We start from the raw sequence: 27,294 nt of genomic DNA, 5'->3' as shown, positions 1-27,294 counted from the left end.
GTAGACATGACGCGCTGTGGCACTTCGCATCGGGTGCGCCATGTTGTTTTAACGTTTCAAGTCATATCGAGCTGTTTTGGAAGAAAGGATCGACTATGATGTCATTTTAATCCAATTCATGCATTTATAGCGGTTTGTTCATGGTGTGTGCGGCAGCAATGATGCACAAGTTCATGGGTCATCTCAATCATTGTGAATGTTGTATGAAGTTTTGACAGAAAGTACAGAAAATACACAGGTCATACATACAATTTTGTGGACATTAATAAATGAAGATATTTTATATTGACAAAAGGGTACAGGCCAATAGAAAGATTATATTCTTATTACATGTAGCTTTGTAAACTGCTGGCATTTAGAATGAGTTTGATCAGCATTTTATTGTTTTAGCAAAGGGCTCCCTTAAACTTATATTTTACAGTTTGTCAATGAATAAAATTTTAAGCTTCATAATGGGTGATTCAATACCCCTCAAAACCCCCCACAGAGCTCCGGCATATAACAAATCCCAATTAAACCCCTGTGTATGACTATTTGTCTTCCCCAGAACACAGAAGCAGATGCCTTCAAGTCATGTTGTTGTGTGTTTTTTTTTATAAATAAGCACACACAAACATCACAATGTTTTCTGGAAAACTTTGAATTCCGACATTCAAAGTTAAGGTTGTGTCGAGTGTAAACAAATTTGCAATGATTATTGTGAGCAGATAGTATAACCGCTGACTGTACAATTTTGTTTGCATTCAGAAAATATTATTATTATTATTAATAAATTATTTAGCTGCTTTTTTGTATGAACGCAGGCTTGCATCAAAATATTTATTTCAGATTAAATGTGTATCTTGTACAATATGTTTTGTTGCACTAGCAACTTAAAGTCTTCCTGTCATTGTGAGGATATGAAAGGGGAAAACAGAAGATCATAAATACAGCTTCTGAGCTTGTGAGAACTTCCCAAGAGGACATGAAGACAGCTTTACCAGGGCTGTAAAAGAATATCTTTCAGCTATTTTCAACAATTTTTTTAGTTATGACATATGTTTAATACAACCGGTTAAGCTGCTAACGTGTGACCTGCATCAAAAATATAATGTTTAAATGTTTCTTCTTTAAACTCTTCTTCTTTTAAACTCTTAGGGTTAAGCCCAATTCCAAATGTACTTTTGATTTCATTCATTTACATATAGAAGATTCAATTAAAATTAAATGTTGTCAACTTTATTACAAGCTATATAAAACAAAACATTACGTAAAATTGTCCAAAGCTGTGTAGTACTTCAGTATTTTTACTCTCAAGTACATTTTCAAATATACATAATTAATCAGAAAATTGGGATGAACTGCTTTTTTACTTTTACCACAATATAAAGCATACATCATACTTTTTGATCCAGTAGCCATTTGATATGTTAACCTTTAATACCTTTGTACTTGAGTAAAAGTAGTTGGAGTAAAGAATTTCTAAAGTAAAAACAGATACAGATACTTACTGTAAGTAGAGTAAAACACTCTGCAATTGTTTATAAATTAAATTAAAAGTGTCTTTTGAGGAAGAAAATAAATAAAGGTTTTGAACAATATTGACATTACTTCTAGCCAGAGGAAAACTGTCCCCTAAACCTTTGCTGGTTTAAGTAACGTATAATCGAACACAAGTCTTTGTTACACATCTTACACATCTAGACAAAGTCTTTGGTTCCTGGCCACAGTCGCCTTTGGGTTGCTCACATGGGGGCTAAAACAAACCATGTATTCTTACGATGAAGTTTGCCATTTAAACTGCTCAACGGGGACTCTTAGACATTTACAACGCTACTGTATGAGTTTCTGTAAAGCTGCTCTGAAATGATGTGTATTTTGAAAGTGCTGACTAAATCATGAGAGAATTTTTTTTTGTACCGTACCTTTAAATACAGTTTTTTAAAAAACATGAAACTAAGTATATGTACCTCATCATCACCTGACTTTTTTCAAAGGGGCCTTTAAAGATATTTGGTACCAATTTAAGCAAGCGTTCACTTCTAATATCTTGCCCGCATGTACTGTTGGGGCACAGGTTAATCTCACATCAAAATATTGACAATAATGATATGCTTAATGGGAAGACTAGTTTGTTAATGTTGCTGCAGAGGTGGGCTTAAAATGGACTTGAATAATTGCTCCAAATTGCCTTGTAAATCTAGCAGGGCTGTAAATGAGCATCGATCTTGTTTAAGTGGTGTGCAAAGTGAGCTCAACGACAATGAAATTAGGCGGAGGGAATGGTCGGAAATGTACGTGCAATAATGTACTTCTTTATAATCCCATTGACTGCGAAAGGCTGTCTGAAAGCAATACAATTGATTACCGTGTGACCGATAACATCCTTTTTTGGCAGCTCAGGCTCTTCGGAATGGCTTCGGTGTAACTCTATAGTAATCACCTCATAATGGAGTGTCCATCACTGACCTGAGTAAGGTCCTTTGTCAATGGAATCTTTAAAAATTAAAAAATCAAAACCACAGCACGATTTTTACTTCTACTCTACTTAACGGACAACGTCTGTACAGTATATACACGATACAATATGAACAAATGGTGCATCTGAATTTCATTTACATCTATTTACTTGACTTCTTCAAAGCCTCTTTTAATACATTCAAGTTGTATGTTTTGTCACTTTGCATTCCCTGGAATTCAATTGGTAATGTAAGCACGTTGCTATATTGTACCAGCTGTGCTTTGCAAAAAAACTAGCTTTGCAAACACTGTGAATATTGAGAATCCCAAGACCTAATTGAAAAAAAAATTAAAAACCGGGTCATGTGAGGAAATATCACAAGAATAGAAAATACATTTTAGCAAATTATCAGATTAGCCAAATGCGTCCCATAAAGGTATCCACAGCTGTACATTTTCAAAAGTGAAGTCTTATTTGATAAATCCTGCACAAACAGTCAGTATCAATGAACATTGATATATACCTTCTCCCGGGCCTGTCTTCTTTTTCCTTTAATTCATGTTGGCCTACATTCGAAAAAGTTTTCTTACCTACACTATTATTGCCAAATGCTTTATATAACATTACTGCAAATGTATGAGAACAATAAATAGACTACTGTGCCTTCTGTAACTGGCTTGTAATATGTTTTCATAGTTTATGAAGTTCAACTAGTAGCACATGATGCTAGCATGTCATGCTTTTGTCTAGATGGATCGATTCAGCGGCGATCCATGACTCCCCTTCGAGGGAAGCAGTTATGCGAAGCTCGGCAAAACATGTATTAAGCCCGTCATGTTAAAATACGTGCCTGCTGCAGAAGCGTCAAAGGGGTTTTAAATAAAAGAGACGCACGCGTTTGCTAGATACTAGCGTAGTCTAATGTGTTTCCAGCTTCCCTTGAAGAGGAGGCAACGAACGCCACTGATCTATATGCAACATAACCGAACTCGCAGTCGTACTTTAAATGAGTGCACGCAGAAATCATCTCCTTCGGAGAAAGATATATTGTGTTTGGGTGCGCTTGTGTCTCCTTTCTGCAATGTCATGGTTTTGACTAGCTTCATCAAAGTCGATTTGAGAGAGAGTCGTGTCAACTCGACTGGCGTCAATGGAATGGTTTTTTTTCCAAATCAATGGCGGTTCATGGAACCTCTCCGTATTTCCCAGAAGTTACTAGAAACACATGGAGCTGCAGTAGAACAGAACAACAGGGATATACTTTAAAGACGTTTAAAGATGTAAGATGCGTAAAGAATAAAGTAATTAAAGAATAACCCTATAGTGTAAAAAATCCCCTAAAAAAACAGCTGTACAGGGGTTTAAAATAACAGCTGTTTCACGTAAAATTTAAGTTTTTCTTGTAATGTGACTTTTATCGTATTTAAAAACTAGCAAAATTCTGTCAAATAAAAAATTGGAAGAATACAGTTTGTTTTACAGTTTAAGTTCCTGGGACTCTTTAAAGTCTTCATGAATCACATGACACTCAAGCATTTTGAACTTCCATTGTCTAGTCTCTCAGTGGCTCTGACTTCACTGGACTATTAGTCACTTGGCACCTGGCAAAGACAAAAAGAAGTAAAAATCTGGCTTAAATTACCAGCATTGATCTGTTTGGCCGGCAACATCTGTCTGGCTACTCAACTTCCAGGACCCACCGTGTTAGTCCAATGAAAACAAAGTCAAGTATAATTTGTTCCAACAGTTTAAATAAACTGCTTAAATAATATATAACTTTGCTGCATTTGTCATATATATATATATATATATATATATATATATATATATAAATACAGATATACATATACATACACATACACACATACATATACATATATACGTATATACGTATACACGTGTATATATATATATGTATATATATATATATATATATATATATATATACCATATTTTAAAGTAGAAAACCCCTGAACAGTTTGAAATGTCTTTGATCTGTACCTTTCTTACAAGTGTAGTTTCAGTGTCAATGATTCAGAGTACACAAAGACATCTGTCATTGACTGGGCGGGTCGGATCAGAGAGTATGAAGAGACAGATCAATCAGCACAGGGGAGAAGAAGCTGAATAGACTATGGGACTTCTTTTTCAGGGCACTATCGAACTGTTACTTAGCTTCCCTACCGATGAGAGCTTACACAAGCCTCCAGTCAATAGTAACGCGTTTGATTGAATCATCTTAGTTCCCGTCATTCCATAATTAGATTGTAATGCAACGACTCGCTCTTCTGCCACTGTTTTCTGGGAGCAAAGCCGTCCAAAATTTAATGCGTTTCTGAAGTTCTACATATAGTGTTTGTGTCGAGCTCGCGTCTCAGCTTGGGGCTTGTGTAAATGTTCAATTATTGAGGGCACTGCTGAATACTGTCAACTTGATGTGTCGAGAAGATAAAGCGGGATATCTCTCATCTCCAGCAGAAACCTGTTTAGCAGCGTGAAAAAAAGGAAATGCTCCTGAAATCTGTCAGCATACATGCATTACACATTCATCTGCGATTTCTGACCTTTAAAGCTGTTGGCAGGTATATTTTATTGAAGCATTGCATAATGAAATGAATGCCTGACAAATTTCAACATCTTAATACTGACATTGTGTGAAAAAGACTGTTAAATGCCTTTTTCAACTTCTTTGCTATTAAAAACTGCATTTGAGACAAACCCACAAAACCCAAGCTATACCTAAAAGGGTTCAGTTCCAATGAAAACAGAAAGCTTAAATGCTGCGCCAACAAACAACAGTGAGGTTGACAAGCGATTTTCTTTAGGAAGAACTTTACGGTGACCCACATTTCCAAGAGACAATGTTGCAATATCTCCCCAGCGTATCTTGCGTTCAGTGTAATATAATTCTCATGAGCTTCCACGCTCGGCTAACAACCGTCCTCTGACGTGAGACGGAAACAGACAATATTAGCTGCTTTTGATGGCTCAGTGGGGAAGACGAAGAGAGTTTTAAAGAACGCAGATTAAGCGAAAAATGGCAGTAATCAAACACAGCTTTAGTTCTTTCGTAGGCAGCCGGCGAGAAATCACCTTGCCAAATAAATTCTCTGGTGATTTCGCTGGATTCTGGAGTCGCAATATTTTGCTAATTCTGTAAAAGTGTAAAATCTTGAGATTTCAGCTATAAAAACGGCACTATTTGAAGAGGTTTGCATCACTTTGCAGTAACGGTTTTGCTTGATGCTGAAATTATAAAATAGGAAATTATAACTCATATAATCATGCGTGAGAGTGCATCAGAAAAAGTCTTGTCAATCTTTAAATGGCAGAAAATGCTGCTCTGTTCTTTTCAACATATTCTTTTTAAAAGTACATATTTTTGAGCACAAATGTATCTGTTGCTTGGCAGAACCTAGTCAAATTAGGCAGACAACAACATGTTGCGTGTCAACTCATCCACAAGAACCCATAAAACCAAGTGAAATGACTTTTCACTTATAAAGAGCATTAGCACGATCTGTGCCAACCGCAAATGTTTGTGCATTGAATTATTGGCTGAAAATACAAATCAATCCACAATAAGTTACCAAACATCCAATATTAGCAAATTACCCTTCATTTATAAATAAATATTTACAGTGATTCATTTTCGCACTGCGTTGTGTTTCTATTTGATCTGATTCTAAATCTTCGTCCTTAAACCAGCTGAGATCCTAGATTTTAAGTAAATACTGTGAACTAAAGAACAATACAACACTCTGCGTCTCTATAAAAGACTGGATTGCATGTTTTACAGACCTTGGCTCTGTTGTTGAAGTGTCTCTGTGAGGTCCTGTAGGTGCAGCAGAAGGAGACCTCCAGCAGCTAACAGCAGCAGAAACCAGAAGGAGCAGGGGAGTCTCATAACCGCTGAGCGCAGGAACCTCCGCCTTCCTCCACAGCTGGTCTCCAGCGTCCTACACTCTACCCACATCACGGCATGTGACACGCGGATCGTGAGACCTGCACATCCACACACACAGCACATAAATCAAGAAAAGCAGTGCCTTGGCAACAAAGAAAGTCGTGACTGCTATTTTGTTTGCTAGCCATGCTGGTCAACAAAAGGACTTTTGGAGGTGTGTAGTAAAAGAAGCATCATATTACACACTATTATTGGCACCCTTGGTAAATGCGAGCCAAGATGGATGTAACAATAAGTCTGCATTGTTTCTCCTTTTGATCATTTATTCTACAAAATCTACAATATTCCAACATTTCAATTCAAGTAAAAAAAGTGGGGGGATATAACATTATGAATTTTTTGTTTTTTCTCTTTTACACCCTGGTCACAATTATTGGCACCCTTAGAAATTCTTGTGAGTAAAATATCTCAAGTATATTCCCATTGATATTCATATTTTCTTAGCACAACAAGGTGACTAGAAACATGATGTTGTCCAGTCATGACATCATTTTTCACAGGAGAATAATATTAAGTCAGTCAAAGCCCAAACCCCCATAATCATTCATCACAATGGGTAAATATAGTTCTGTTGAGCTACACAAAATACAAAATGGCTTTAAGGAAATAGTTAAAACAATAAGAAATCTAATTTCCAACATCTAGGCAATGATCAAGACGTTTTAATGGACTGGAGATGTTGAAAATCAGCTTGAAACAGGATGTGTGTCTATATTGTCTCAATGCACAGAAAGGAGAAGAATGTATGTGGCCAAAGGTTTACACAATGCAAATGGAGGTTGAAGAAAGTTTTGAATACAAGGGTGCCAATAATTGTGATATAAAAATGTGATATTCCCCCCACTTTAAATTGTTTTACTTTAATGAGATGTTGGAATATTGTAGATAGTTTTATATATTTACCAAGGGTGCCAATAGTAGTGGAGGGCACTGTATTATAGCACAAACTTAGTTATAAACGTGTGCAGTTTAATAAATCATTTAATATTGCATGTCTAAACAATTGGACTTAAAATTTTCACCTGATTTTTTGATAAAAACAGTACCATAGACGTTGAAGGAATGGCCAAAACTTTAGAGCCAAAAATATAGGGACTTTTTTAAGTATTCAGACAGACCATCCCGACCACCCGACTAGAAACCTCACAGCATGTTAGAAACACTCGCCGGCTTTGCATCATGGCGTCACGTTTTGAGACACCAAAAATGGCGTTTATTTTTTACAGATTTTTCATGTAGCCTGTAATGTCAAAACTGTCAAATTACTGAAAATTATTTTTTACGGCAGAATTTTTTTACAGTGTACCCCAAACTGAAAAACTGCTGAAATGATCTGTCAATCACATCTGGGATTTTTATGTCCGAATCTGATTTAGTACATTCTGGGTGCGTTTATATAAAAAGTGTGTATTGATAGGTTTATCCGATGAGTATTCTGCTGACTGCACAGTCCCATTTCCCACAAGAGGGAACACTGAGCATAAGACAAAGAGCCACAGCTGTGTGTCGAGCGTGTGCCTGGTTTGCTGTTCTCAGCAGGTGAGGGTAGCATAAGGATTGGTGCGCTCATAGCCAAAGGGAGCTTACAAAACCATCTCGCCCTGCCTGTTTCTCTGTATGTGCTGAGATTAGGCCACCTGATTCAAAACCATCGACGACTCTTAATGAATATTCATCGTAGAATGTGGCTTATGGACCAAACAGATCTGAACCGGTGCACGGTGGAGAAAATTACAGATTGATGTGAATTCATTTGCTTTTAACATTATTAAAAGGAGAGTGCGTAATAACATTATCCATATTAAATGATACTTTCCATGAGTCGGGTACAAAATATGACCCAAAACTCTTTATAGGCCAGTGAAATTGTCAGAAAATGTTGAATATTAAAGCGAAATATTTTTTTTTATGAATTACTACTCATGTGTAAATTAAATTTTGTACCCCTGCTTCCCCAAATTTTTGACATGTTTAAATACAGCTCCAGTCTACATTTATGCAAATAAAGCCACTTATGCTTTCAAAAACTTATAGGGCATCAAAAAACGTCCTGCGTTCATGAAAAGTGCCAAATTTTCCATAAACCAAAGTTACACCCTTTGATTTACTGATTCATGGAAATAAATTAAAACCCAACAATTATTGCACTATGGGACTTTGGCTTCATTTGCCTTGCAAAGTCATTTTCATTTGCTTGAAAGCCTCCTGCATATAGCACTTAAATGCAAGTGCCTAATTTTCCACCGTAAGAGCCGAACCTCGAGCTTTCACCAGATGAAAACCGCCCTTATCGTCTTCCCACATCAAAACACCGAAATTGCAGCTCGACGTGTACAGTGGCGTCTTTGCAGGCAATCGCAGCCGAGGTGATGGGGGTTAGATTTCTTTAACAACAGCTTTGAGTAAAATCACCTCGTGCACCTGCTCTTTCGTGATGCCCACCCATCCTTTTATCTGGGTTTGATTGCTTTTCCCTAGATTGGACCACTTCCCCCAATACTCTCCGATGATATTGCTGATCCCTGACCTGTATGATTGTGGGATTTAAAAGGGTATTCTTGAGTAGCAGACGGAAAGCTGTGGACGTAATCTAGAGCTTCTCTGCTCGGTGAAGCTAAAGGATCTTCTGCTAATGACAGGAACTCTGACACCAGCTGCTTCCCCGCCTTCAAAGATTTCGTATTTGACCGCTTGTGAATAAACCTCTCATTTAAGTTACCGTAGCTTGGCGCTAAGCTTTGGAAGTAGTTAAGGCTAACAAGCCTTTTTAAAAGGAAACATTTTAAAATTGGGCCTGGACTTAACACAGCTGGTAGTGGAAAGGTGTTCTAATACTTTACTAAGCAATCATGCAAACGGTATTTGAAAAGGTCCCTTACGCTTATGTTGAAGGAGGGAGCTGGGTCATACCTGATAATAGCCAAATAACCAGTAAGCAAACACCTAGCGACCCTTAAAAAGCCTTAGCAACAACCCAGAGCATCATATGAACTGTACAGTGATTCCCAGTTGGTGTTATGGCATTACATAAAATTTTCTAATTTATGCCATTTCTATGCAGTTGTCTTTTAAAGGCCCAGTGTGTATTATTTTTTTATATTAGAATGAGCTATTTCTATCAACATACACTAGAGGTCCCCTTTCGCCATGTTGTTTCTACAATAGGCCTAAACGGACAACACAGCTTGTTTCCTAAATATGATATCTCCATCGGCAAAAAAACTAAAACGTGACAACATGTTTGTCCTCTGTCAGTTGCCCTAGTACAACGGGAGGGGTGGAGTGAGTTCTTGGTCTCGAAGCGACATCACATGCACACAAGACCAGAGGGCTGTTCCATAAAACAAGATCACAAAATAAACCAGGCTTATTTTGGTAAATCAGACTTTTTGTCGGTCGATTTGGTTTCATAAAGCAAACAAAAAATAGTTCGAAATCAGTTACTATGGCAACTTATGCTGGGAAACTAGCCTGGTCCGGGGAAGGCTAAGCCTTATGCCGTGTCTACACCGGACGCGACAGGCGCGATGCGACATGACAACCTGCTGGTTCTTAATGGGTTTGTTGAGTCGTGCCGCACCACATCCAGTGTGGACAAAATACACAATTATGATGGGTTCTAATGCGTTTCTAATGTCTTTTGTCGTGTCGAATCACACTGGTCACGTCCGGTGTAGACGCGTTGTTAGTTGTTGCTTAACTAGAGGTCAGTTAACACCGACCCACCGTAGCGATGATATTACCACTGATTCTCTGTCATGATGTAATATTATATCACTTTAATCAACATTATAAATAACAATTTTAAGAAATCAATTAAATAAATTTTAGACCACCATAATAAATGAATGTACTGTCTGTTGTCATACATCTGTTAGGTTATATTGATTTGATGTAAATGTTTAAACTTGTCAATGAAATTCGAATTCAGACATTCCCCAAAAAATGGATAACAGCTGGAAGCAGAACCATTATAAACAATTATACTGACAAAAATTGTCAAAAAGTGTTATAATTGAAATTTAAAGTGGGTAAAATGGGATGGCTTGTGTGTGTTGTATATGGTCTGCCTGAGGAGAGAGAGGCTGCCAGTGATGGTTTAAGAGAAGGACTGATGAGCTTTTTGATGACAGTTAAACAGGCATCATTTTTGGAAGCTTTAATTTTTCAGTTTTCCTTCAGTTTAATACAATTATTTTATTTTAGGTTGAAGCTGCTTGCTGGAAGAGAAAGCATACTATTAAATACCATTTAAACAACAGGCCCTGTGTCTAATGCTGTTTTTTCTTGCACCTTTTTCCAGTTGTTGGATTTTCAGGTTTAACTTCAACACTTTTATATTGCATGTCTACATCCAGAGCATCCCTTTGTGTGAGAAGGTAGAGCTTGTACACAGTCTTTGTCTTTTTTGCATTATCCTGAAGGAACAGAAATAATTATTTGATGGGATGCTCTTGGCATTTTGTTGTAATGACTTTATATTCCCTTTTTCACAGTCTAAGAGTTGCTAGTAAGTGTCCTGCTTACAATAATACGTGGAAAATACACAATGTGAACACCTCACCACACAAGTGGGCCTTCTACAGAATCTAATGTGCAAACTGTACCTTAGAACTCTGTGAACATATATACAGACCCATTATTCTGAATTCATTATTCAAACTCTTTTTATTGACAATAATTCGGTGCTTCTCTTATACTCACAGAGTTTCTGGTTGTTTCGAGGCTTAGATATAGTAATATGTGCACATTAAACCATTGCTGAAATCTAATACAGCAATGGTAACCTTAAGACATTAACACAGCACTGTATTGTAATAAATAATACATAAAAAGTAATGTAGGTTTAAAATCTTTGGACAAGATATTTTAACAACTCTTATCCTTGCTTAGTGTTTGAATAAATTGAAGCAAAGATTTATTATTTAGTATAATGTTTTTATTAAAATCGGCAGAGTCATTTAGGATTTTTTTGCCAATCTTTCCCTCTGGTTTGGTTATTTGCAGCGGTATTACCTTTGATCGTTTCGTACCTTTGACGTTTAAATTCTTTACATGTTTTGCAGAAGGTGACAGTAATGCACCAATACGCTGGATGTCAACCACCGTTAAACCCCTAAGAAGAAGAATAGCACCGACCACCGCTCTCTTTTCCTTAGCGGATGTTTCATGAAACAGCCCTCTGATGTGCATAATTACTTCATCCCAAGTTAAATCTCTGCCCACAAAATCTATTTTGTCACACCCAGACAGTTGTCTGCACAATATTGAACAATTTCAAAAGAAGCGATAATGTTTAGATGTAATGTTACACTGATTGTTTGCATATGTACATGCTTGGAAAACATTAGCATAAAAGTTTAGTTCTTCATCTTTTAAAATTAAAAAGGGCTGTCGTTTTATTTTGTAACCCTGTCAAAACACAGATCCCTCCTGGTTAGTCCGATCTGTTGAGTTTTGCCTAGTCTCATATTAAAATTCATTACAGTGACAGATGGAGGATATACTTGCAAATCAATATCGCTGTAAGACCCTCCGTTGTCTCTCATCCCCACAGTCCCTGCACATCCTTCTATGTTGATCACGCATTCATCATTGTTCTGTATATTAAAATATACTTGTGCAATTTTATTACCCTGATGAATCCGTTTTTTTCAATTTGACTATAAAACACTGATTCAGCATGAAAGGGTTGCTTGTTAACATATTAGCAACCATATGCAACCATTTGCAAACAAAATCAACAGATTTGCTTAACAATCATTTTTTGTAAGCACATACCGTCCCCATATCCATTCGGATGAGATTAACTCTCCTTTCCAAATATGATCTGAATAATAATAGTAGGATTAACTAGGTAGGACAGATTTATGTTAATGATTTATTCTATTATAGGTATAGCACTGATTGTTTATTTACTCACCACACATGGAGGTCAAATTATATGGGGGTCTGAAACTTTTAGAATCTGTGGAAAACACAATGACGTCAAAACCTTTGAATAATGACTTATGATATTGACTGTCCTTAAAAATCAGACAATGTAACTTAATGAGTGAGACTTAATATACAGTGAGTCTAAACCACAAGAGAGCATAACAGCAGGTCTGCACTTCTAAAGAGGCAAACGTCAGAGATTTTACAAAGATTTCCATATTTACTTAATTAAAATGTATTAAACTGAAATAAAAATCCCTGTTATCCTTTGTTATCCGAACAAAGCACAATAAGGTAACCCAAAAGACTATTACTATAACGTTTCCTCCCTAATCATATTGGTGAAATAAATCACTCTCAATGCACGGACAGAAATCAATTGATCTTTATTTAACTGAAATACGGCACGCCTTTGGTTTATTAAATTGACTATCAAAGTCCTGCTTTCATGCCCACACGTGCATTTATCTCCTATACGTTACATCAAAGGAGAAGATTATCCTTGAAATATTCTCCAGCCCACTTCCTTAGGTATTAGGAGTGAATGAAAGATGTCTCATTACGGTGATTTTCCACTGAGATGAAATGATGCTGTGGCGTCTATGACCAATGGCTCATGCTTTTCAATCATATAGCGCAGTGATTCCCAATGAGGTTACATAGCCCAGGAGGAGATTTTAGGGGCTGACTGGAAATAGCTAAGATTTGCTTTGTTCAACAGAAACCAGCTTAAATAAATAATATTTATATAATAATATATGTTTTGTAAATACTGTGTGTAAATACTAATAATATTTCAAATATTATAAAGGTGATTTTTAAATAAGTTCCCAGAAAAACTTTCTTGTCTGCCATTGATGAGTCAAACAGAGTTTGGGATCAAACTCACACCATTATTTTAGGCATTGTTGGGCTGGTCGAGATACTTAATTATTTCAATAGTCTTGCAGTTTGTACACTTTTTGGGGAAAATCATCCCATGAATGACTTCAAGGAAAATAATGTAATTTAAAGGAGCTATATGGAGATTTTTGCAGCATCTAGTGGTGGGGTTGCGAGGTGCAACCAACTGCTTACTCCACCCCTCCCTTTTGAAGCACTACGGCGGCTCACAGGACAAAGATTTTGTCGCGTGTGTCTTTATAAACCTCTGAAGACATTTTATTTTGTATATGATATTGCATTTCTGTCAATAGTTCCTCCAAAATGACACACTGGACCTTTAGATGTAAAAAACTAAATTGAAAATAACTAAACTAAATAACACAGCATTGCATTTCGAGAGAAAACATCATGGTAATTTGTTTTTAGTGGGCTTATGTGTTTGTTTAGTGAATTGTAGTGAATCACAGTAATAACAGCCAGTCCTAATAATAATTATAATGGTAATTTAGATCCGTATAATATTAATTAAAAACATCTTGAGTTTGCTGGTGATGAAAGTGTATCCGAGCTTTACTAATGACACATGTTTTAATATATTCACTAAAGAAGTCATGGGGAAAAAGTTGCACTGTTTATCCAATCTTTCTCCAGCAGCAGAGGGAAGGACTGCATTGATTCCCGGGCATGTGTGATATTAACTTGCATGGATTAATGATTAGAGACCCGCCAAAAGCCTTTTCATTTACAGATCACAGCATTTTTTCATTAAGTAAACTGCTCGCAGAACATGATGGAGGAAGGGCTGCGATTACTTGGAGATCAAGGGAAGGACAAGAAGGGTGTAAAACCTGGTTCCACACGCTCGCGGAACCCTCATCTATCAGTTCGGCTTTCCGCACGTATATACAGAGTAATCTGTAAAAAAGACATCAGATCTGTGAAATCTCCTGCATTTCTTTTTCATGCGTCTCTGAAATCTATGCCCCACACTTTGGTTTCATACATCAAATATATTGGCACCGTGTTTGCAGATATACACTGTAGGTAATATATATCTTAGTAATTACGTGCACCTATGTGAATGGTAAACTTAAAGTGTGATATCAGGGCTTGACATTAAGCATTGTTATGTGGTTGTCCTTCATACATTTGTCATTCACTTGTCCTAGTACAAATATATCTTGTCCGAAGATAAAAAATTATAGTCATTTAAAGTGTCAATATAATTGTTACGTATTCTGATTGGTCAAGTGTGCATTTTACCTAGTGTCTACTGTGTCCACCTAAATGTGTTAATACTCTCCAGAGATTTAGAGCGTTTTAGCACAGGCCAAACAGTTGCACATATATAACCTCTGTTGTCATCATTGAAGAAATATGCAAGTGCAGTTCATCACATGAATAGGCAGGTCACTGACAAATGACATTAATGTTACATACAGTTAAATTTAATTATAGGATAAATTATGACCATTACATTTTTTGTTTAACTAAATTTGTTTTATTTCTGTGTATTACGTATTTTTTAACTAAACAATAGAAGTATATTTGTCCAAAGTTACTATAGTATATATTGTTATTTGCTATAGAACTGCAGAAGAATTCCTATATACTATAGGGTTTTGGAACCTTACTAAAATATACTACAGTGTTTACTACAATTTATTAATTGACTACAAGGGTTTTTCATTTTCCTTTAGCAAATACTTCGCTATATTTTCTTCAGATTGTTCAAGTTAACGGAACTTATTCATTTTGACGGGTTGTTGAGAAGACGCTTGAGTTTTATTGTGTTTTACGATAGCTTCACTCAAACAGTAAGTGCTTGTAAAATAAACTCCCAGAGCAACTCTGGAGATGAAATGTATGTGTTTATATCCTTATACAGCTCAGACGCAGACAAATCCTCTACCATCACTCGTGTAGTATATTAATCTGTACACCTCTTTCACTCAGAAACACAGAGCAGCCAGATGACATTTAAATAACACGATTCTGCGTCCGATTCTAACATTAGTTATTATGTCCGCATCTTGTTATTATGTCCACATAGTTATTATGGACTCCATTGATTATTGTCACACACAAACAAGCACAACGACAAACTCAATTCACACAAACAAGAAGCTCTGTCTAATGCACATATTCGTATTATTCTTAGCACAGACCGATATTTTTCGTAGCACTGTTATTATATATATTTTTCAAGTTACTTGTCCGGTGTTCTGATAAATTGTGCTACCTTATCAAATTTTGCTATACCTCCATACAAACAGGACTAGCCTCTCCCCCAACCCAACCCTTACAACTAAGTTACCCCTCCCTCAATCACAACACAAGGGTAGCTTAATTCGATGGGTAGCAATGAATCAGTTATTTTTTTAAACAGTTGCTGATATGAATGGAGAATCTTTAAGTTGTAAAAATGCAACAGTTATATAATTTATCTAAAGTTATATCATTTAAAAAATCTTGTTTAACACTTCAGTACACACTAACTGCAAAAATTATTTTGCATTAGAGGATGAAGGTCTGTTGTTACAGTGGTAGAGTCGAGAATGAACCGTTAGGCCCACAGTTATCCAATATTTCCAATATGTCATGTAATATATCCCGTTTAAATGATGTAACTGCATGTGCTGTTAATTGACTCGGCTGGCTTTCGATAAACAATCATAGCAATCATCCTAAGTAGTCAAGCCACCTCACCTCCATTCTCTCTGACTTTTCCAAACATCCTCCACCCTGACTCCACTCCAATAGCCCATTTTTACCTCTGCACACTAAGCCCAGGGCCCTCTCCCTGGTCAAGGGGCAGGTGCTCAGAGTTCGAGAAGGATTACCGAGCTCGGAGCCCTCGCCCCGGGACCTCACGTCAAACACGCCCTTTGTTAGCTAAAAGCCTTGGAAACCTGCCACCTGGGAATCGAACTTGCATCTTTGAGTTTTAAGTCTGGCTCTCTAACCATTAGGCCACAACTATCCTTGTCCCAATGCATCAAATATTGCCTAATAAGTGGACAAGAGTAATGAAATGCAATTGCTTTGGAGTTAATATACTTCACTATTAACATCCTTTAACTGTTGGAAATTGAAGGTGTGCATATACATCCGGTGATATTTGGAAATGTTTTAATAAACCTAATTCAAAGTATATACAGTATTAAAAATAAATACATAAAGCCTTAAATTAGTTTAATAATAACAGCTTAAATTACTTTATGTAAAGATGATTTCATTTTAAAATGTTAAATGATAAAGTTAATAATAAAATTAGTTGTGATTTTCTCATTTGAGTTGAGTTAAGCACTTACACCACAACAACGACAAGCCATGATCAATGGAGCTCCGATATGACAATTCACCATGGCAAAGGCACCAAAGAAAGCAACATGGCGGCTGAAAGCACTTATAAGCGAGGCACACTCTCCGCTCTGCATTCAGTGGATTTACTAATGTGCTGAAAATGATCCAATAAAAATAATAACAAAATAATGATGTGCTCTAGTGATGAGTGTGAGCTTTCATGGTGTCTATGCAGGGATGCAAACTAATCAAGGTGAAAAAAAGTGACAATATGCGAGACCCCCCAATGCTGTATTTATATAAAGGCACAACGTTGGAGACCACTGACACACATCTGGTCTTCTCTGTAAATGCGGTGATAGCGGTTGTCACAGTGTGTTAACGCACATACCCCATAATATGTTTCATGGTTCAACTCCGTTCCTTCTGAGGCAAACAAACAAGTGCGGCTTTACCTGTTGCTTAGTGATGGTTGTTTTGAAGTCAGATATGCGCAGTCGAATTGCTGCGTAATTCAACTACATCTAATACTGATTCATGAGTTAAGTATGTGCGCTCAATCTGCGCAGCATTGAACACAACCCGCAAACTGGCTAGTGATTTGACATCATTACGACAACACCTGGACATGATTCTCATACTTTCATTCCCCGTCCATAGACTTACAGACCCCCCTCAACCCCCTTTTTCAAAAACTCATCGGATCTACTTGAATCACAATGACCCATTTTGGATCAAAAACGGCGCATTTTGCAGAAAGGGAAAAGTTGGCATCCCTGATAGGACACTTGTTAGGAAAGTGCAGGCTTTTGGAAATATAAGCCATTGTAAAGGATTTGGATGTTGACAGGTGCTCTTTTATATGTCAATGACATTAGTTAGACATTGTTAAAAGGCGGAGATCATAAACTGTTCAGCTGCGCTCAATTTCACGATACATTTTTATATATATCACACCTGAAAGAGAGGTGTACACACGTTCTCTGTGCGTATGTTCGTTCTATTAATCACACGTACGCCGATTGAGAAGTTATCGTGAAATGAAATTTAGGACTGTTTCTATGTTACATTATATAAATGAGGCCCCAGGTCAAAGTTTTTTCCTTTCATGAACATAAAGCAACTCAAAACTCATCATAAAAGTGGTCAATGTCATAACAGATCCAAAATCATTATTTAATAAAAAGTTATACTTGGCTTGTCAGGAATGATGTTCCAGGACTTGACAAAATCCTAGTTATACATAACCCATCATTCAGGCTCTCTTCCAGCACTACAGGTTCTTCGCTCTCACCGAGCAACACATGACACCAGAAGCGATCAGCGCTGACAGGTCAGTCATCATCATGCCTTGCTCTCCCTCGCTCCCCTGTCATCCAGAGACCGGCCTCATGTTGTGACAGTGTAAATTACATCAGTAACTGCACTGGGGCGGACACGTGCTCATCGGATACATACAAAATACACTCTCTGCACACTTACAATGTAATACAGACTCTGTCTTAACAGCTCTCTCTCTCTCACACACACACCGTTAGTCATGGGCTCAGCACCATATGTTGACCTTCCTTACACATGAGGTGTGCCGGCCCCGGAGGGAGATAAATTACGCACTGATATTACTGTGCAGTGACATGCTTCTCCAGGAGACAGATGTTGACTCGGGAGAATCTTTAAACAACAGGTTTCGGATAACCCACGTCCTGCTCTTATAAAACACACATCGTTCAATTAACTAAATTAAATTGAGGAATACATTTCTCACTGCAATTAAATTATGCCTTGTCAACAAAAAAATTGCTTATTGAATGGATTTGTTGGAGTCGGGTCGTACGATCTTTCCTGTAGATATTCCTACTGGACGCAATTAAATTGAGAAAACAGAAAGCAGGATTTAAACTTTGGTCACATACACACGCACAACATCAGAGCACTTGCACTTCTTTTTATGTTTCTCTCAATTTACCATACTTGGCTTTATACCAAAAATGGGCAATGTTGTTTTTGTTCGTCCATAGATTAAGAAATAAAAACAATTTAATTTAGTAGAGTTTCAATTTGAATAAACTAGAAGGATGGAGGGTATTATGCGTCTTTATAGAGTAACGCAATGATGATGTATTTTTGTAGGAAGTTAGCACCACACTGGTAGCCTTGACCAAAAGCCCATGGATTGAAAAATATAATCTCTGTGATTAACCAAGGTTTATCATCTACCCAATCATCTAGACGCTTTTATCCAAAGCCAATTACAAATGAGGTAAACAATGGAAGCAATTGGAACAAAAAAAACAACAAAAAGCATAAGCGCAGGAAAACGGGTCTCATATAGCCTTCCACAGTTTGCAGAGCTTTTTTTAAGTATAGAAACAGTAGAAAAGAGATAGAAGTCAGAACTGATCGCTCAGATGCTGACGGAAGAGATGTGTTTTCAGCCAAATTTTTAAAGATGGCTACAGAATCTGCTGATCTTATAACAGCGGACAGATCATTCCACAAATGTGGAACAGATCCAGAGAAGTTACGTGAGAGTGATTTTTCCCTTTTTGGGATGGCACTACAAGACATTCTTCATTTGCAGAGCGTAGGGATCTGGCGGGTACATAAGTCTGTATTATCAAGTGAAGATATGGGGGTGCTGAAACAGTGGTGGTCTTCTAGGCCAAGAGCAGAGCTTTGAATTTGATGCGAGCAACTATTGGGAATGTAACTTAATGAAGAGAGGAGAGATTTGTGCTCTCTTCGGTTCATTGAAGACCACTCTTGCCGCTGCATTCTAAATCATCTGTAGAGATTTGGTTGTGCAAGCTGGAAGTCCAGCAAGATGCGCATTGCAATTGTCCAATCAGGACAGGACAAGAGCCTGGACTAGGACTTTTATTTAGCATCCTCGGACGGAAAGGTCTTATTTTCCTAATGTTGTAGAGGATGAATCAACAAGACCGGGTGGTGATGGCAACATGATCCGTGAAGTTTAGCTGATCATCGATTACCACCCCAGGTTTCTGGCCGTTCTGGAAGGTGTGATGGTAGATGAGCCCAGTTGAGTGGAGAGGTTGTGATGAATATTCTGGTCGGCTGGGATTATAAGCAGTATTGTTTTTGCAGATTCAGCTGCAGGTGATGGTCTTTCATCCAGAGCGAAATGTCACTCAGGCTGAAATGTGTGCGGAAACCGGATTTTCAGGCTGAAATGACAGGTGGAGTTGAGTATCACCCGCATAGCAGTGATAGGAAAAGCCATGTTTCCGAATGACAGAACCTATGGATGTCGGTATACGGTCTAAGCACTGGGCCCTGAGGCACCCCTGTATTAAGATGTTGGGACTCACCTCACTTCTCCAGGATACTCTAAATGCCTGAGAGGTGAGACTTGAACCATTGTAGCACCATTCCAGAGACACCTATAACCTTGAGGGTCATCAGAAGAATGTGGTGGTTAACGGTGTCAAAGGCAGCAGATAGATCCAGTAGGATGAGTACAGATGATTTAGAAGCTGTTCTTGCCAGTCTCAGGGCTTCAATGACAGAGAGCAGCCCAGTCTCGGTGGAATGACCACTATTGAAACCAGACTAATTGATGTCCAGGAGGTTGTTCAGCATGAGAAAGGAGGAGAGCTGGTTAAATACAACACACTCAAAAGTTTTGGCAATGAAAGGGATGAGAGATACCGGTCTGTAGTTAGTAGTAGCAGGGTAATACGGGCCTCTTTGAAGACTTTGGGAAATGTACCAGTGGTGAGAGACTAGTTTATAATGTGGGTCAGAGCAGGAACAACCAATGAAGAGATGGCCTAGAGGAGATGCGTGGGGATGGGATCTAGGGGCCAGGTAGTCGGGTGGTTAGAAGAAATGACCTTGGAAACGTAACCTTCAGATAAGAGAGAGAAAGAGAGGAGTGACCATGTGTCAGGGTTTGGGAGTGTTCACGAGGTAGCGGTGCAGAAAACTGACTGCTGTGGGTGGTCGTTTTCTTTAGGAAGAAATATGCAAAATCATCAGCTGTTAAGTCCGATGGAGGTGAGAGGGCAGGTGGGCAAAGAAGAGCAGAGAAGGTTTTCAAGAGAGTACAGGTGAGTTGTTGACTTGTTAGCAACCGTCGTTTTTAAGACACGTACAAGCTTTAAATAATAATGAGCATGTTTTAACAGGTGTGTTTAATGTCGTATAATAAAACGTTGAGATATTTATTTCAGACTTTATTACAGGCATTTAACTAAAATCCCATCCAAACTTTGCACTTTGAGACGATGGAACCAAACGTGTTAAAATGCTGACTCGCTTCTAGGATTTGCATTCAAAAATATTTCACCCCGGCATTACTTTATAATGTGAAATTTCAAGGTATGTAAGACCTTGTGAAACCTCTTAAAACTAATAACACACCATCATCCAGGTACTGGAAGACTTCCCCCCAAAACATTTTTTGAGTACAAATAAACTAATAAAATATGTGGAAAACCATGTAATTAAGCAGGATAATGTATATCCAGTCAGTTGTTATCGCAAAATAAACACTTAATACAAGAGCTGATGATCCTGTCAGGTTTTTTTTCTGCGAAAATAATCCCTTACATGTCAGTCCGGATCTGTTTTTTGTCCAAAAGTGTTTTAAGTTACCATCCACTTTATGAATTCAGATTGACTGTATATAATACAGTTGTGACGTATTATATTAACTGATTTCAATGTGCAAAAATGAAAAAGTAGCAAAAATAAAATTTTGAGCTCTCCTAAAACCCATACCAGTACACTGTATTTCATCCATCTGACAGTGTGAAGAGCCGAGTGGATCTTTGAATGTCAAACCCCTCATTCTCCCAGGGCCTGACTAATCATACGAAGTGAGAACTTGTCTTTTTACCTTCTCTGTGAGCGTTCTGATTTTGTCCTTGACATTCAAACTTCCAGTCAGCAGTCTACAGCAAAAGACCCACACAGGGATAGAGCTCGGGTGCGGAGAGCGTGCGACTGAAGATCTACTGAAGAATAATGTTTGTGCGTGCGTGTCCATGATAATTTAAGTTGGATTCTCTTCAGCAATTACAATGCATTAAGTGATACTCCGTCAGCCATAGTGTCTAGGTAATTACTGCAGTGCCTTGACTCCTGAGAAAATACATTTATATTGTGTTATGGAGTCGCTAGTCCATTTTGTAATACATCATAGAATGAAATGCCTGTGATGTCATTTGGCAAAATGTCAACGACTCTCACCGGCATAGATACCCATTCGTTGCAGGCCAGATTCGAACCAAGTGCTCTTACTGCTGATGATGCCCCGGGATCTTTCATGATAAACAAATAGTATCCTAAACTCTATCTATCCTAAAATTAGTATCCTAATCCCCATTATTACCCAAATATCAAAGATAATTGTTTTAATGTCGAATCAATGTCATATTTCTATCTGGGTTATTATAAATTATAGTTTGTTCATGCCAGACCCCAGAATTAAATCTAACCCCAAATCTGAAATGTCTGTCAACTCAAAACAGACACACAACACCAAGCAATACTGAGGCAATGCACAGGGAGAGCTTATTAAAAAAGCATACGAGAAACGCATTTACTGTACGGTCTACAATTGAAAATGACAAGAAATCAAATCTTGGGTCCTGTCATCTAATACGGTGAGTCCAAACAGAAACCAAAGTCATTTTTGTTCTTAAGTGGTTGTTTTAAAATGTTACGGCTCTCAGTGGCCATCACAAACAGCAAACATCCATTAGTATAATGCTAAAAAATGCATGAGCTGTCCCGCAAGGATTATTTCCACAGAATTGAAGAGGCATTATATAGGCAATTTATATAGAGTAGCAGCAAAAGTCAAAGTAACCTGCTGCGAGGACCAGGGGTAAAATACAAGAATATAAGTGTAACTGGTACGGCAAAATCCGAACGAATGAATCCCTGGAGTGTTAAAGCAGAGTTCATTATTACAAATCGTATGTTTACTTTGTAACCAATTAACTGGCCAAAAAAATCTTCACTTTACTGTTATCATGTGGAAGAAACGCCCAGAAAGGCTTCGTGAGCACATCTTGACTAGAAGCTTGTAAGGCCCATGTCACCATCCTATTTATAGCCGGCTGAGAAATAATTCAAAGGAATCAGAGTGAAGATCTCTTAAATCTTCCCTGTCAGAGACGAATGCAGAGCGAAAAAAGTAGAATGTCTCTCTTACGCTTCCAAAAGCGTAGTTGCGCTGCAACTTTAATAGCCAATGTCAATAATTTATGCATACCTAAGTCACTTGCACTATTTTAGTCTAAATTATTATCTGTTCATATCCACCTGTACATTAATGTTCATAGTACATAGTCATCTGTATATATTGTTCATAGTATATACCTACTGTCATATTTTCATAGAACATACCTACTGCAAAATATTGTTATAGTCCATGCCCACTGTATTATATTCTCACTATTGTATTCTGTATTTATTCTAACTGTATATCCTGCACTTGCTAACTGCACTTCTGGTTAGACCTAAACTACATTTCGTTACACTGTACTTGTATATGTGTAATGCCAATAAAGTTGAATCTAAAAAATCTAATCAAAAGCCAGCGGTATGAGGTGAAGCATACAGGACCTCTGGAAAGGTGTTAGATGCGTCTGTGATTGAAGATCAGTGATAGATGTGGCATCTGGAGCACAGACGAACAGCAAGCACAATATCGCTTTCATTCGAACAACCAGGGCAATAAAAAAAACTGGAGCACTTTTTGGAAAACAGCATCCAAATCATGATGATGAGGAAGTGTGTTGGAATAAGATTTAAATTCACAGATACCTTTCAGGCAGCTTTGCGAAATGCAATTGTAAAACAGTATTATGATATTTACTATTTGCAGTAAACATATCTACTACACAGTACATTGCATTTCTCAAAGCTGCCTATAAGAAAGAAAAACTACTTAAAAAAAGATTATTTCAAGTAATTAAAGTCCATTCTTTTTAGGAAATGAGACTGAGAGACTTCCGCCCAAATGCCTTGAAAACCTAACTCATTCTTGTTAACTCAGAAGTGACATTTGTCATTTCTGCTTGAACGAGATATCGAGTGGAGCAACATTATTGCAGAACAGGTAAACAAGACAGGTCATTCACAGCGAAACTGATGCTGTCTCATTCGCTTTCACTTCCCGACACATTTTCTCTCTCCGCAATTCTCCTCAGCAGCCGACTCGGACCGCGTGCACTTTCTCGTCTCTTTAAAGCTAGAAATGACCAAACCGTGAGAAACCTTATTAATATTTACTGTGAAAATAAGCAAGACAGCCCGTGAACACACGCAAGACTCACCTCAACAATCTTCATAAGCCTGAAACGTGCCGGGGCTCCGGTTTGAGGGTCTGGCTGAACTGAACGATTTACATTTCAGCAGCGAGTTGAACATAACACTTGTAAAAACATAAAATGCTTGTCTGTAGTCGGGCTCCCGTGTGCTCCAACTTTAAAGCGATTGGCACTGGTGTGAGGTGGACGGGAGTGCTGGAGTGCTGGAGTAGCGTCGCGATGGGCGTGCGCATCGTTTCTATTCTCGCGCTCTCAGGGGACAGAGATGCTGCTGCTGATATTGCCAAGCAACAGCTACTAGAATAACCTCTCAAAGTCTGAGCTCACGTTTGCCAAGCGTCCTAACAAACGGTATCATGCACTAAAGTAGACGTTCCTGCGACAGTGGATGGAGTGATCTCAACGCGTAAAAATAACTTTAATGAAATTCACAAACATTATATGGGGCATGTCCGCTGAAGCGTCGTGTCTACACATAATATACTGGATCGATTTGAGCTATGGTATATTAAATGTGTTCTTTTACTTCAACTGTTGCATCATTTGCACACTGTCATTTTCCCCATGGAAGTAATTCGGTTATAATTATGTTGGCTTGAGAAAGCCGACATACTGATGTTTCACTTAAACTTCTTCTTCTGTTCACACATATATTGAGACTGATCTGAGGAAGTCTGCTATATCTTTTCTAAGGGATCAGACGGTTTTTCTAAAAAAGCAGATCAAAATCCCACAGACTTACATTCACAGAATGTTCAGCTGACGATGTTTACTTTCGACCCTCAAACATAAACACACACTCACCTTCTATAAGTCTCTCCGCTATCTTTCTGTACACACACACTCACTCACCCTCCACACAAACATACACACACATTAACACACTCTATAAATATCTCCCTTTATCTATCTGTCTATCTGTCTATCTGTCTATCTGTCTATCTGTCTATCTATCTATCTATCTATCTATCTATCTATCTATCTATCTATCTATCTATCTATCTATCTATCTATCTATCTATCTATCTATCTATCTATCTATCTATCTATCTATCTATCTACCTACCTATCTACCTACCTACCTACCTACCTACCTACCTACCTACGCAGGGTTTCTTAAAACCATTGTTTGGTCAAATATAAATAAATATCTGGTAAAATAAACCCAGCAATTGGGTTTGAGGCTTTTTGACCCCACGCTGGGTTGTGTACCATAGTAAGCATCACTACAATACCACTGTCCCTAACACCGTGTCTATACCGGACGCAGCGGGCGCGATGAGACACGACAAAAGACATTAGAAACGCATTAGAACCCATTATAATCGACTCAATTATTAAAAGAACATTGTGAAATAATGATTAACTAAAAATGATGCAGTTGCCAAAGTGTGGGAAGGCACAGCAAGCCCAACACAACGGTTATCATGTTCTCATTTTATTCAGGTCCATAACCCAATGCTGATTTGCTTTTCTCTTGTCGATCAAATTTTATTTATGACATTATTTTGTCCATCGACTTCAGCAACTCCAAAACAATAGACTTCTACCGCCAAATGGATTAAATGATGTACTGTAGGCAGTTACACTGCTTTACCTTAAAGGCACATATTGATTACTTTATAAATTACTGTCGGCTTACTTCATTTAATTTCTTTACTGTCACCATAAGCTGCAGCCTGCTAAACCTTACAGCAATATATTGCACCTCGCTGCCCACAAGTTAACCAATTGTTTTTTATTCACTGCAGAAATAGACAAAAGAATATTGATTTCATGATTCAGATTCTATCCCCACAGCACTGAAACCCTCTCAATGAAAGGCACTACGGCAGTATGGAATATTTTCTTCAGGGCTGTTTGACAGACGTGTATCCACATTGACGCGTGCCGTCCAGACAGTCTTAGTTCAGTTTTATAATATCCATCTAATAGAAATGTTCAGACAGCTGTTCTTAAAGCCAAAGGAGCATTAGCATTTTCAAGCCATGGTTTCCATTAGGGATTTCCAATTGAGTTTCCACAAGAACTTTGCGTTAAAAAAGGTCCAGGGTTGACATTACTTGAGGAAACTGTTTCACAATATACAGTATGAACTGCTTGAGACTACAACAGTTGTTGTATGCGAAAGAAATTTAGTTTTTACCGTATTTAAAAAATAAGTTAAAAAAATCTCTTAATAAAACAGTAACATTAAAGCTTTTGGACATTATAGTCTACATTAAATTTTTTTAGAAATATACAGTAAAATAACATTAGAATTACAGGGCTTTTACAGTTTAAGTTATAATACATTTCACAAAAGGAAAGTACAGTTTTAAAAATACAATAAACACACTTTACTTCTTTTAAATGATGCAATCACCAAAAAAGTGTTACTTCTCACATTTTTACTGTAAAACTGTTTTTGTAATACTGTTTGAATGTTTGTTAAGTTTCAGGTGGACGATTTATTTGTGACATAAATGTATATTAAATCTAAATAATCTGTGTCAAGGAGATCTTGAATGATCTTCAGTGGTATTTCAGCGCCGTACCAATACAGAGTAGTTTCCTTTAGCTCTCTAGTGGAGCTTTTACAAAGAGATCAAATAGCATTTCAGTCAATGAGGAGGTTTGTGGATAAAGGGGATGATGTCATCTATTACCCTGCCTCTATGATTGGCCATGAGGAGATATCAAGCAGGAAATGAACGCTATCTCATACCTCAATTGAGATATATAAATCAAATGAGAACAATCTGAGCTGCTTTTATTCTGAGAAATGCATTGCAGTATAATATAACAGTATATTTATGCTTGCCTTGGAATAAACTGCCTTTTTAGGGGTTGCAATGCAAATAAACTCCCGTTCAGACCAAGCAATTCGATTTACAGTGACAACAGCCTACTTTTCAAACTTACTGTGACGTGAAATAAATGAGATCATTATAAAGTTATGTGTCCATAAGGTTGCAGATTTTAGACATTTCATTATTTCATACTCATAATGTTACCTGTTTGTTATCGCATGTCTCTTCATTCTGGACCAGGATGTTCTTCACAGTTATTACACGGCTCATTGGAATGATTGATTCTGATTGGCCAGCCGCGACATTTACAGGTTCGTTGTTCCCGGATAACAACCTCTCAAAACTGATAACACACGGTAACCCAGAGGAAGAAAATCATTTTGATAGGTTTTTTGACAATTTAAATATAAATATGTCTTTCACTAACATATGACACAATATTAACAAATGATTAAACCAAATTTACATTTAAATTTAGTCATTTAGAAGACGCTTTTATCCAAAGCGACTTACAAATTGCCTGTTCTAAATTCACATTTAGTAGCCGTGTAATAAACAGGATAATGTACAAGCAGCCAGCTGTTATAGCGAAATAAGCTGACTGTACATCCCTTACTTCTCAGATGGCTGCAGGTCACCTCAAGACAATGTACCTCTCAG

General features: G+C 37.6%; 1 protein-coding gene across 1 annotated transcript in view; it reads right to left on the bottom strand.

Moving 5' to 3' along the window:
* LOC306890220 (carbohydrate sulfotransferase 8) overlaps positions 1-24,021 on the bottom strand; it is a 47,675-nt gene extending 23,654 nt beyond the window's left edge. The window contains exons 1-2 of the mRNA XM_079449785.1: positions 23,849-24,021; positions 6,242-6,445 (exon numbers count right to left, since the gene is read on the bottom strand). Of these exons, the coding sequence (XP_079305911.1) occupies positions 6,242-6,416 (175 nt within the window). The 5' untranslated portion in view covers positions 6,417-6,445; positions 23,849-24,021. The remainder of the gene's footprint in view (positions 1-6,241; positions 6,446-23,848) is intronic.
* Positions 24,022-27,294: the final 3,273 nt, after the last annotated feature.

The sequence above is a fragment of the Barbatula barbatula genome (genome assembly GCF_947034865.1).
Source record: "Barbatula barbatula genome assembly, chromosome: 25".
NCBI classification, from domain to species: domain Eukaryota; kingdom Metazoa; phylum Chordata; class Actinopteri; order Cypriniformes; family Nemacheilidae; genus Barbatula; species Barbatula barbatula.
The sequence above is the reverse complement of the archived record's forward strand: the minus strand, read 5'-3'. Positions and strand labels throughout refer to the sequence as shown.